Consider the following 12,124-nt stretch of genomic DNA (forward strand, 5'->3'; position numbering starts at 1 on the left):
ACAATCCAGGGAGACCAACAGTACGTGATAGTACAGCCAATGGCAGGCAGATCTACCCCATAACTGGTTTTAAGAAAGGGAGGCAGGTGGGGGCTGGCTAAAGGGCAGACTGAGGTCGGTGGCGCAGCATCCTGCTTGCACCAGCCATCACTGTGGGATATAAATTCTGACATGGGTGTAGGCAGGAGGGGGCAGCTGCCCCCCCCTAGAAGCAAAAAAATAATGTATTTTACAGACCATAACCAGCACTTTTCCCCTCCAAAAACTGAAGTGGAAAGGGCTTTGCTTTAGCAAGAGCAGCTAAGTCTCCGCTTGCTTGGGGGGGGGGACACAGCTGTAACAAAAACACATCAAATAAATAAAGCAAAGTGGCTACCAGTAGTTAAGCAGTTAAGACAATGGAGCATATATCCCCAGGCAAGATTCGATAGCTGACCATTTCACCCTATTGTTCTTAAGTGGGAGTTGTTAATGAGCATTCAGGAGCATTAAGAGTTCTATTGGCGATTTAATGAGGGTGCAGACTCAGAGGATGCAATTTGACTAAGGTGGCTCTGCAAGGCTAAAAGGAAGTGAATAAGAAAGGGGGGGAGCTGTAGCTTTGACAGACACAGTGATGTTTATAAAAAGCAGTGGTGTTCCAGTCTGCCCCTCCTCCTGCATCTGTATACTGTAAATCAGGGGTGGCCACCTCCCAAGAGACTCTGATCTACTCACAGAGTTTAAAACTGGGGGTGATCTACCCCCTTTTGGGGGGTTCAGGTCAAAGCTGTTGAGTTTTTTTTAAGGAAGGGAAGCCCTGTTTTTTGGGTTTTAGGTCAAACTTGTTGAGCTTCTTTTAGGAGGGAGGGAGGCCCATTTTTGTTTAGGGCTTCAGGTCATAGTTCAACTTTTTTTAGGGAGGAGGAAAATTTTGGGTGAGCTTTTTTAGGGGTGCCAGTGACCTACCAGTGATCTACCACAGACATCCAGTGATCTACTGGTAGATCACAATCTACCTGTTGGACGTGCCTGATGTAAATCAAGCAGAGAGAAAGCTGCTTACAAGGCTCCTGTACATGCAGAGTTCCAGCATCACAGTGTCACCCAGAGGCACCCAGAAATATGAGTTATCCCTCTCTCTATTTCTTCCTTCCCTCCCTCTTCCATCCTTAATAAAATACGGGGGGGGGGCAGATAAGCCCCACATAGAAAGCCCATCAACACGGGGGGATGACTCTTTCAAATACGGTATTTACCAGTAATTGGGGGGGGGAGGCACCTAGGCCTCTAGGAGTTGGCTGCTATGCCTAGGAGTAGGACAATTCAAGAAAGCAGAATGATGCATATGCTATGGTAATATATCAATAGAATCATAGAATTGTAGTCGGAAGGGACCACAAGGGTCATCTAGTCCAACCCCCTGCAATGCAGGAATTTTTTCCTAAGGTGGGGCTTGAACCATGGTTGAAATATTATGCTGATATGCAGCAACGCCTCGGAGCCATTGTGGCTGCGGCCGTGCCTTGCCTCGCCCTCGCCCGCCCTGCCACTCCCTCTCGCCTGCCCGACCCTCCCGTCCTCTCCAGCCAAGCAGGGTAGCCGCCAACGCTGCCAGCCCCAGAAGCACAAGGTGGCCACTGCCGCCGCCGCCACGATGTCATCAGGCCCGCTGGCCCTGTAGCCCACATTCCCACTTCGTGTCCCCTCCCCTCCCGTGCCTTGGCCCCACCCCTGAACGACCATGGCTTGCCCCTCCCCCTAGTTTTGATCCTGGCTACGCCCCTGAATTCTGAACTGACAACTTATCCTGGTCCCCATGCCGATGTCTGCAAAAGGAAAGCACGTGAAACCATGAACATGGAATCTTCCCTTTTGCAGAGGTGGCAGGGCATGTGAGTTCATGGCTGGGGCTAGCTCCTGTGAATCTGCTGCTCCGATGGATGAACCTAACTTCTGAATAATCGTCATCTTTTTAAAATTAGTCTTTATTAAGTATTTTCTTGTGGTACAAAAAATAATAATCTAATAAGCAAGGAAAAGTACCTATCGTGTCTCCATATTCAATTCACAGAGTCTTTTTCACAATTCATTTGCTTTCGGTATAGGACCCTAATGTCCTAGACACCATGTGGATGGGGAAAAAGAAAGGAGAGAGGGAGGGGGAGGAAGAGAATGGGAATAATGATCTTACATTCTACTGAATAGTCTTTTTGATATTCTTACTGGCTAGACTGAATGACTTAAGCATGTCATACTTTCTAGGTCCTCTGCTCTTTGGAGAACATCTTGTGACATGTCTGTGATAAAGCCAATCCCCACCCATGAGGGGCTACCATCTCTTGTTGATGCTTCCAACTTCCCTTCAGGAACAAGGAACGAGGCCGTTATAATTGGGGAACAAAGCAAATGGGTGTACTACAATAAGCCTCTTACATTGATTGCCATTGGACTCCTTGTATTTCTTAGTGGGATTGGCCTTTCTGCCTTGCACTTGGTCCACACTGTAGATGTGCCATCTGCCCTGGGGCCTGTTTGTCTTTCCATTGGACTCATGTTCTTTGTTACAGGAATGGTGTGGCTACCCATTATTAAGCACGCCCTGAGATATGATGGACTTTTAACAGGAAGCCCTACAGACTCCGGCGCTTGAGATCCATACTTTTTAAAGTGATATCCTGCTTGCAAAGTTTTCCCACTATCTTTGGTTTAACAGACATTTGTGCTAAAGGATTTTGCTTTTTCCTATAAATATTGTGGTCTTCTCCTTCACGTAAAGGAAACATGCTCACCACTTTCTGTTGTTCCCAAATAAAAGTAGTGCAGTTGTGCATAGAATTTTTCTAATGGGCCAACATGACTACCTTAATTTTTTGCCTCTTGAGAAATTTTGCACCTCTAGCAGATATAAACCGCCAGAGCTTTTTACAGGAGGAAGAACGGTCCTCCTCTAAGGAGGAACCAAACAATGCTTCTGCCAAAAGGCCTGGGGAGAGCTTTTATATTTCTCTTCCTGAAGTGCACTAGGGGTCCACTTACTTTTTTTTTTTTTTTTCGGGCGCCGCGGCGCGCAGGCGCACTACTCGCTCTTCTTTCCGCGCAGGCCGGGTCCACTTACTTTTATGAACATTTTTATTGGCAGTGGTGATAGGAAAAAAATAGTAGAGAAGGAAGAGGTCTTATGCCACGTACTGTATTTACTCGAATCTAATGCTCACCTTTTTTGGCCAAATTACGTTGCGGAAAATTAAGGTGCACACTTGATTCAATGGTGCTTTAGACTCGAGTAAATACGGTATAAAAATTCCTCTGGCAGATTTCCTGTGTCTTTTAAAGATGAAGTTCAAGTGACTAAGCTTTTGCTTGTACAAATTAGCACCCCCACTGTGTTTCAAGTCATGTCTGATGTTGCTGTACACACCATTTCCTGCTGTACACACCATTACCCCAGCGCTGCCACCCCAGCTCCTATTCAACAAAGCCGTCATCTGCTCATGTGCTGTCATCTGTGTGAGTGGAACAGATGTCTGAAATATACACATCATAGCTTAACCATAGCTCATGTTTTCAAATTGGATGGAAGTCGGTCTGAGGAAAAATGCATCAAGCAGCAGTATTTCTCAAGAAACTACAGGGTACATCTGGATTGTGGATAATACCATGTGTACTCAGCTCTAAAAGGTGAGAGCACACTGGAGCCGAAGCAAACAGTAATGTATACAGAGTCTCAGTTTCCACATTTGTTCCTTTAACTACGGCAATAAATCTATTTTTAAAGAGCCACTAGATTCTTTGTTCTTTTTGTTGGATTAACACAGCTAACCTGCACAAAATATGCTTTTCCCCACCCCTGCAACAGCCGATGGAAAAAAGTGCTCTTAACCCTTGGGTGTTTTCCTCACAGAACACTAATTCTGATTTTGAAAGGGATTTTAACAAACTAAACTTAGTTAGGTTGCGTTGAAAGACACTTGGCATGGTATAGACCACATAAACAACTTTCCAAGGGATAAAATGTTTTAAGAACAATAATTGGGAATTCAACAGAATAGCTGCAGCTTTATACAAAAATTGAGAGGCTTCGCTATGGCTTACTCTTGAACACAGTGATTCTTACTTCTGAGTAAATATGCACAGATGTTAATGATACAAGTCCTTCCCTGGTAATATAAGGATTATTTCACTTTTTTTTCCAAAGCAGGAGGTAATTTACCCAGTGTAAAGCACTAGCCCTAAAATAAAATGCAAGAGTCATTTGCAGTCATGATGTCCAAAATTAGCCAGAATCCAACTCACAGAATCATAGAGTTGAGAGGGTCATCTAGTCCAAACCCCATGTCAGTGCCGGATTTACGTATAAGCTAAACATATAAGCTATAGCTTAGGGCCCCACTCTCTTGGCCCCCCCCCAAAAAAAATTAAAGAAAAAAAAACCCTGGATGTACATTTCCAAAATATAAGATAAAAAATAAAACCTACATACAACTTGTCATAGCTGTCAACTTTCGGATTTGAAAATAAGGGATCAGCAGCAGCCTCACCTGTCCTGGGGACAGTCTACGGTATATCTAACAATCCAGGATAGCAGCGGGAAATGGCGCTGGAATAAGGGAATTTCCAGCAAAAAAGGGGAAGGCTGACAGCTGTGGCTTAGAATAAGGGAGTTTCCCTCAAAAAAAGGGAGGGTTGACAGCTATGCATACAACAACAGTGTTTTGTGTTGTGTAGGCTCCTATGATTTAAGTACTGTAATGGCCCCCGCCTGCTCCCTAAAATATCACTGGTTTGCTCATTTCTATATATAGGGTGCCTACATTCTGCATGTGCAAATGGCTTTAGATACCTACGGTATTAGCTCCATAAATTACCATATAGCATGTATTCAACACACACACAAAAACAGCAACAATTTGTAAGTTGAATGACAACGGACAGCTGGACTTATAAAGAGCCCCATTACCTTCAGTAACTTAGGGGCTCATCAAACCTAAATCCGGCCTTGCCCCGTGTCATGCTCAATCCCACAACCCTTGAGACCACGAGTGTCATACTCCACCGACTGAGTTATACCTGGGCTGCGTTTTGAACAAACACACACGAGTGTGATGCTTTCTCTCCTTTGGGTTGGTTAGGAAAAGAGATGGAGAACCGCCTGAGGCGTCTGGGAAGGAGAGCCCGCGAGGGGACGGACACCTGTCGCGGTGGTGGTGGTGGTGGAAGGGACGCGCGCGCCGCCTCAAGGTGCGCGCGACCCCTCCCACCCCGCCCCGCCCCGCCAGGTGCGAGGAGGAGGAGGGCGTGTCCTCCTCCTCCCCGTCCCTCAGGTAAGGCGGGATTCTCTCCTGCTCGCCCAGCATGGCTGTGGCGCTGGGGAAGGCGCCGCCGGCGCCTCAGGCGGGGAGCTTGCCCCCCTCAGGGGCGGCAGGTGTGGCCTCAGGTGCGCAGGGCGGGCCGGCCGCGGCGCTGCAGGTGCCCGTGCTCCAGGTGCCTGGCGCCGTCGCCTCGGACGGGCGGCTCTCGCTTTGGTCCAGCGCCGTCTCCTTGTCGAACGCCATCAGCTCCCCTCCGGAGTCGGCCACCTCTCTCCCCGCCGCGTCGGCGCGGCCCATGGCCTCGCTGGGCGGGGGGCTGGGCCGGTGCGCGGGCGCCTTCTGGATGGCGCTGCTCTTCGACGCGGTGGGCCTGGCCTTCCTCCTGGTGGGCGTCTTCGTCGACGTCTTTTTCGCCGACCTGCTCATCTACGGCGGCGGCGTGGCCATCTTCTTCAGCCTCCTCTGGTGGGTCTTCTGGTACGTGGGCAACCTGGAGGTGCCCGCCGCCGAGCTGCAGGACGACGTGGGGCTCCGGCGCCACTCGCTCAAGAAGAAGGCGGCGTCCCCCGGGGCGCCCCGAGGCCAAGGCCTGGTCCGGCTCGTCAGGAACCTCAGCATGCGCTTCTCGGGGTCCTTCGCCACCTTCCACCGGTCCCCCGAGTGCCAGCCGGGCTCCGTCAGGAGGGCTCACTTCGCCGACACCCCGTCGATGTCGGCGGCCACGACGTCGGGGGCCGCGTCGGTCTCCAGCACGTTGGAGCTGCAGGCGGCTTGAGGAGGAGGAGGAGGAGGAGGAGGAGGAGGAGGAGGAGGAGGAGGAGGAGGAGGAGGAGGAAGCAGGCGAGGCGAGGCGAGGCCGGACGGCGAGGCCCCGGAGCCAGGAGGTGGGTGCCGTGCCGTGGGATGAAGGAGGACGCGCCGCCCGACGGGCCCGCAGGACCCCACTCGCTCATGGCAGCTGCATGATCATTCTCATCATTATTAGGATAAGTGTGTCTTGCCTCGCCTCCTCCAACTCCCTATATTGCCTTTCCAGCCCCAAGGAGCTCAAAGTGGGTGAGGGCAGACCAATAAAAAACTTAGTTGGTCTCTAAGGTGCTACTGGAGGGATGGTTTTGATACTGCCCCCCCCCACACCAGGTAAATAACTAAAAATAATAATACTTGGAACTTGTAGAAAGATTTTTTTCCACCAAGCACTTGGGGTCAAAAGAAAGTAATTTAAAACCACTGTTGTTGAGACATTTCCGAATCTTCTATCTAGATAGACGGAGGATGATGGGAGGTGGGTGTCCCCCCTCCCCGCCTCAACATAAATCCTGGCTATGCCCATGTGTATGGTACTCCTTCAGGGTGTCAGGGACGGTTTTACTTACAGGTAGGTACCCGTGTTGGTCTGCCGTAGTCGAAACAAAAATTCCTTCCAGTAGAACCTTAGAGACCAACTAAGTTTGTCATTGGTATGAGCTTTTGTGTGCATGCACACTTGGTATCTGAAGAAGTGTGCATGCACATGAAAGCTCATACCAATGACAAACTTAGTTGGTCTCTAAGGTGCTACTGGAGGGATGGTTTTGATACTGTGATTGTGTGCCACTTTGTAAAGAGGTCTTTTTTCCTCCTGAAAAGTGAGTTACAGTATTTTACTAACTTTTACTCAGAGAAGATCCATTGAAATTAATAGATCCACATTAGTCATGTTCATTAATCTCAGTGGGTCTTCTAAGAGGAGGAATAACATTGAATCCAACCCCGAGTACATCATTTTTCTCGCAGCAACCCTGTAATGTAGGTTTGGCTGAGCACTGCTGCCGTTAGGTAACCTGTTAAGCCAAACCGTGGCTTTGCTCTTCCCCAGTCTCTCTGACTGATACTTGGCTTAGCATGTTGTCTGAACCAGAGCTCTAGGATCTGTAACCAACAATGAACCCTGGTTACATGTCACTTGTTTCAAAACAAGGCGGTAAATGGGCCAAGGGTGCTCTGTGAGAGCTTAATGGCTGAGTGGAGGATTTGAACTGGCATCACCCTAGTCCTAGTTTCGCACACTAACTGTTATACTACACTGGCTCTCAGATTTCAAACAAGGGAAAAATCTGCTTTGGTGCTGCTAACACAGCAGTTTGACTTCACCCCCAGAGACTCCGTTGTCTCTCGAGACAGACGGATGCCAACAAGTATAACTTAGGTCAGTACTTTGTACCTGACTGCCGCCTCCTCCCACTGATGGTTTGATTACTGTACTTGCTTATCTTAAAGATGAGTAATAATTCATAGTTCGTTATGAACATGTATACATTATTTCCTTCAAACCTCAAATATTTAAGTAAAGTTGTAGGGTTTTTCCTCTTTTCTGATCCAAATAGTTGTATTGAAAAGGAAAACAAATAATTTTGGCACTTCTCAATGCTCCTTATCTGGGAACAATGGCAAATTTTATCACTGTGTTAAATCTTTACAGACTTGTATTTATGTGAGGCAGTTGTTCAAGTGGGAGATACTACAGTCATACCTCGGTTTAAGTACGCCTCGGTTTGAGTATTTTCAGTTTAAGTACTCCGTGGACCCGTCTGGAACGGGTTAATCCACTTTCCATTACTTTCAATGGGAAAGTTCGCTTCAGGTTAAGTACGCTTCAGGTTAAGTACGGACTTCCGGAACCAAATACACTCATACCTTGAGTTAAGTACGCTTCAGGTTGAGTACTCCGCGGACCCGTCTGGAACAGATTAATCCACTTTCCATTACTTTCAATGGGAAAGTTCGCTTCAGGTTAAGTACGCTTAAGTTTAAGTACTCCACGGACCGTCTGGAACGGATTAATCCACTTTCCATTACTTTCAATGGGAAAGTTCGCTTCAGGTTAAGTACGCTTCAGGTTAAGTAGAGACTTCCGGAACCAATTGTGTTTGTAAACCGAGGTACCACTGTATATGGATGATCAGTACACTATCAATATGCTAGACTGTAACTTCTAACTCAAATAGCAGTAATGACTCCAAATTGATGTTGGAGCTTGTTGGAGCTTGCTATAAGCTTCTGGATACTAGCTGGATACATTTCTAAATCAGGGATGGGGAAGCTGTCACCTTCCAGATGTTGGAGCCTCCTCCTTCACACATAGTCAGCATGGCCAGTGGCTGGGAATGACAAGAGTTGGAGTCCAACAGCATCTGGGGGTGCCATAGGTTCCCCATTTCCTGTGTTTTGAGCAAAACGGTCCTGTTCCAGACCCCTCACGTTTGTGAGGTTAAACATGGGGTAGCATGATGCAGAGCATTCTCTGATGTTTCCACACCTATGGTGCCTTCTTCATACCTGTTTTTAAGAGGGCAGTCAAGTCTTTATTTCAAAAGACCTTTGATTTGTGCAGGAGTTTCTTTGTTTTTAAGTTTGCTTCTTGGTTTTCTTTTTAGAATTGCATCATGGAGATCAGAAGCAGCTTTAGTCAGCATTGGCAATGGCCTAATGCAGAACATCAGGGTATAAGGGAATTCACACAAGATAGAGGAAGAGAGGGAAGGAGTGAGTGATTGCATAATTTCCCACTTCTACAACCAGAGTTAATTACATCTGTACCACTCTAAATATGCAAGTACAATACAGAACGCAAACTGACTTTCATCCTATAATTAATTTGATATTTTTTTATACTAATGCGCTGAAACTATTGACTTAATGAGTTTTGTGAAAAGTAGTCCTCTAAGAATAGTAGCTTTTTAATCAAAGAACAGTTCTCACTGTTAGATAAGCTCTAAAAGAAAGTGATCAGGTTGAATGGGATTGGATACACACGCTGAAAGATTTTAGATATGGAAGAGTTGGCTTACTGATGTTCTAAGAATAGCATCACTATTAGTATTATAAGAAATACTTAAGTTACAAGGAATGGTAAAAATGTACAATACATTGATCTGAGTCTGACAGTGTAATCAGACTTAATTAAGATGCTTTGAAGACTCTTCAGGGCATATTTTGTTGATTCCATAATTGTTTTTCTTGGTAGGAAATATTTTTCCATATTTTCAAAAAGGCTGATACTTAAAATCTTTTATTTACATTGTTTGTTTTTCCTTTCAGGAATTATCAAAGACTGTTACTTACTATTACTGTGAGTTATGATGAAAAACAAATGTGAACATCATCTTAGTCACCAGATGCTGGAAAAAACTACATAGAACCATCTGTGAACTCTTTGGAATCTGCACTGTGTTATGAAACCACATTTCTGCCAAATATTTATGCTTCAGATTTCTGCTGGAAAGCAGCATTGCCTATATCTTAAGCAGTGTAAAAGGATTTATATCCAGTTATTCAACTTAATAATTACTTAGGGGCAACAGGTTTTATATTTTTAAAAATGTTTCCATAAACTGAATAGCACTCCTACTCTTAAAACAAGGGCATTGATCCTCAAACAGTAAATGTGTGCTACTGACTAAAACTTTTATGTATTCACAGGACTAAGATCGTGGCGTTTTGACACCCTGAATGCAGGGTTTAGATGTCCTCAAAAGTGCCTTAAACGCATGACGTGTCTTATTTATATGAATGCTCTTAAGATCCATTGGTGAAGGGAGCTTTATGAATGATTGTTGAAGTGGGTTGGATCCCAAGACTTAAGTTGTCTGAACTTGGGTCAAGTTGTTTGAACCTGTGTCTCTTTGAAATCAATGGGTGATATCCAACTAAGGTATACTCAAGAGTAGAACCATTGAAATCAATGGGCAAGTGGTTTAGTCCATTGATTTCAGTGGGACTGCTCTGAATATGACTGACATTGGATCTACCCAATGGGACTTGTCTTACTGCTTTTTAGTGGGACCTAAGTTGGGTGAACTTAAGTTTGGATCCATGCTGGTCATTTTGTGGATTTTTATACTGTAAAATGTATTGAATGAAATGTCCAGTCTCCCAAATTCTCAGGTCCCCCACCCTTTTTTTATTGGCTTGGAATTAGAAATGTTGCATCTTAGAGGAACAATAGAAATGCACTACATTCTACTACAATGTGAAATAGGTGAAACTTGGCCATTGATTTTTTTAAATAATAAGAATTATTCTATAAATGTTTCTAAAGAATGCTGGTATGACAAAGGCAACTGGAAGGTCTACTGTTTGTACCTACCTCATTAAATAAAGTTTTGCCACCTTGATTCAATACTGCTACTGGCGAAATTGTTGTTAATTAAAATGGTTGTCTTTCTTTGTGATTCTGCTTTACATTTGAATTTATAGAATGAAGGAACAGGTAGAGATTATTTTAAACAAGCAGAAAAGTAGATATTGTGTCAAACAAGAATCTGGCATTCCATTACTAAAAATATACTTTTACTAGCTTTTTAGGTTACCCTTTTCCACCTACTTCTGCTCACTTGCCTATTCATAGATTCTGGGGCCACATTCCTAAGTACCACAAACTTACTTGTGCACAACAGAGCTAAAGCATTGCATAACAAAACATTTTCAAAACTTGGGAGAGGGGCATGTTGAGCTTGTGTCTCTGTACAAGATTTCATTAGCAGACCCACTGGAAATATGCTTGCTTCACACACACACACACGCCTTTTCTTCCTATGATCAGACATTTGTGGGGGGACTTGTTTTTTTAGTTTGAGAAGGTGGATTTGTACAGTCTCTACCCCACAATCCCCTTCAAGTCAATTCCCGTCTTTGGCATGTTTGATGTTATCTATGTCCATCCAGGTTTCATTTGACCCCTATGCCTGAAAGTCATAGCATGTAGCAATATCTTGGTCTGTCTTCAATGCCTTGCTGTACAGATGCTCAAATTCAGCACCTATGTGACACTAAAATTTGGCAGCCCCTGCCTCTCACGCTGCATTCTACAGCATTGTTTTGGTGCCCCCTGCTGTGCAGCACCCAGTGTGGCTGCAGCAGTCGCGCCACCCGAAAACAGTCTCTGTTCATCGTAACCTCAGCCCACATATTGGTGGGTGCAGTTCAGCAGTGTTTTGTCTGTTTGGTTGGTTATTAAAAATGTGTACACTACTGATACCAGGGAAAAGCACACCATAACCTTGGGGGTGGGGCATCTCTCAGCCCAATAGCTGCATTCCCTAGTAGTCAACATTCCAGGGACCATGTTCTTTTGGTGGGTGAGGCTAGAGGCAGAGTACTCCATCGCACCTAAGAGCAGCAGGCAAGCTTAAAAGACACAGGGTCAAGTTCTCCCTTTTTTTAAGGGAAATTCCCTTATGCCGAAAAGGCTTCCTCGCGAGAAAAGGGAAAACTTGACAGCTAGGCACAGGGTGCACCACATGGCTCATACAACTTTTGTCTTATCTTTGCCCCATAGCATCCACCTGTGGTGGTTGCCTCATTTTGCCTAATGGTAGGGCCGGCCATTGTTTGACCAGTGAGTGAAGATTCGAACCTGGGTCTCCTCAGTACAGCACTTTAGCTACTATCTTACAATGGTTTCACATGAAATTGTATGTGAAGCATGGTCAAAATTCCCCTTCATTTTCATTTGGCTTTGAATAGGGCAGAATGGGACCATGGCCACATGCACACCATATATTTAACAGCACATGGCTTCCCCCAGAGGAATACTGGCAACCATATTTTACCCTCACAGAGCTACAACTGTTGTTGTTTAGTCATTTAGTCGTGTCTGACTCTTCGTGACCCTATGGACCAGAGCCAGGCACTCCTGTCTTCCACTGCCTCCCGCAGTGGAACAAACTCATGTTCATGGCTTCAAGAACACTGTCCAACCATCTCGTCCTCTGTCGTCCCCTTCTCCTTGTGCCCTCAATCTTTCCCAACATCAGGGTCTTTTGCAGGGAGTCTTCTCTTCTCATGAGGTG

The 12,124-nt window shown here is 45.6% G+C and overlaps 1 protein-coding gene across 4 annotated transcripts; it reads left to right on the forward strand.

Moving 5' to 3' along the window:
• The first annotated feature begins 3,040 nt into the window (after window positions 1-3,040).
• Window positions 3,041-10,452, forward strand: LOC132593163 (uncharacterized). 4 transcript variants are annotated; one of them, XR_015946808.1, is made up of 3 exons: window positions 3,041-6,064; window positions 6,104-6,175; window positions 9,372-10,452. XR_015946808.1 is itself a non-coding variant. In XM_088656780.1 (1 exon), exon 1 carries the CDS (start codon window positions 5,335-5,337, stop codon window positions 6,064-6,066), a length of 732 nt encoding a protein of 243 aa, XP_088512906.1. In that variant the 5' UTR covers window positions 3,041-5,334; the 3' UTR covers window positions 6,067-6,098. The 4 variants fall into 4 exon arrangements, 1 of the variants encoding a protein (XP_088512906.1); XR_015946809.1 differs by lacking the exon at window positions 3,041-6,064 and having other exon boundaries at window positions 6,109-6,431; XR_015946810.1 differs by lacking the exons at window positions 3,041-6,064; window positions 6,104-6,175 and adding an exon at window positions 6,391-6,669.
• Window positions 10,453-12,124: the final 1,672 nt, after the last annotated feature.

Source organism: Zootoca vivipara, chromosome 13, assembly GCF_965207765.1.
Source record: "Zootoca vivipara chromosome 13, rZooViv2.hap1.1, whole genome shotgun sequence".
Taxonomy (NCBI): Eukaryota; Metazoa; Chordata; class Lepidosauria; order Squamata; family Lacertidae; genus Zootoca; species Zootoca vivipara.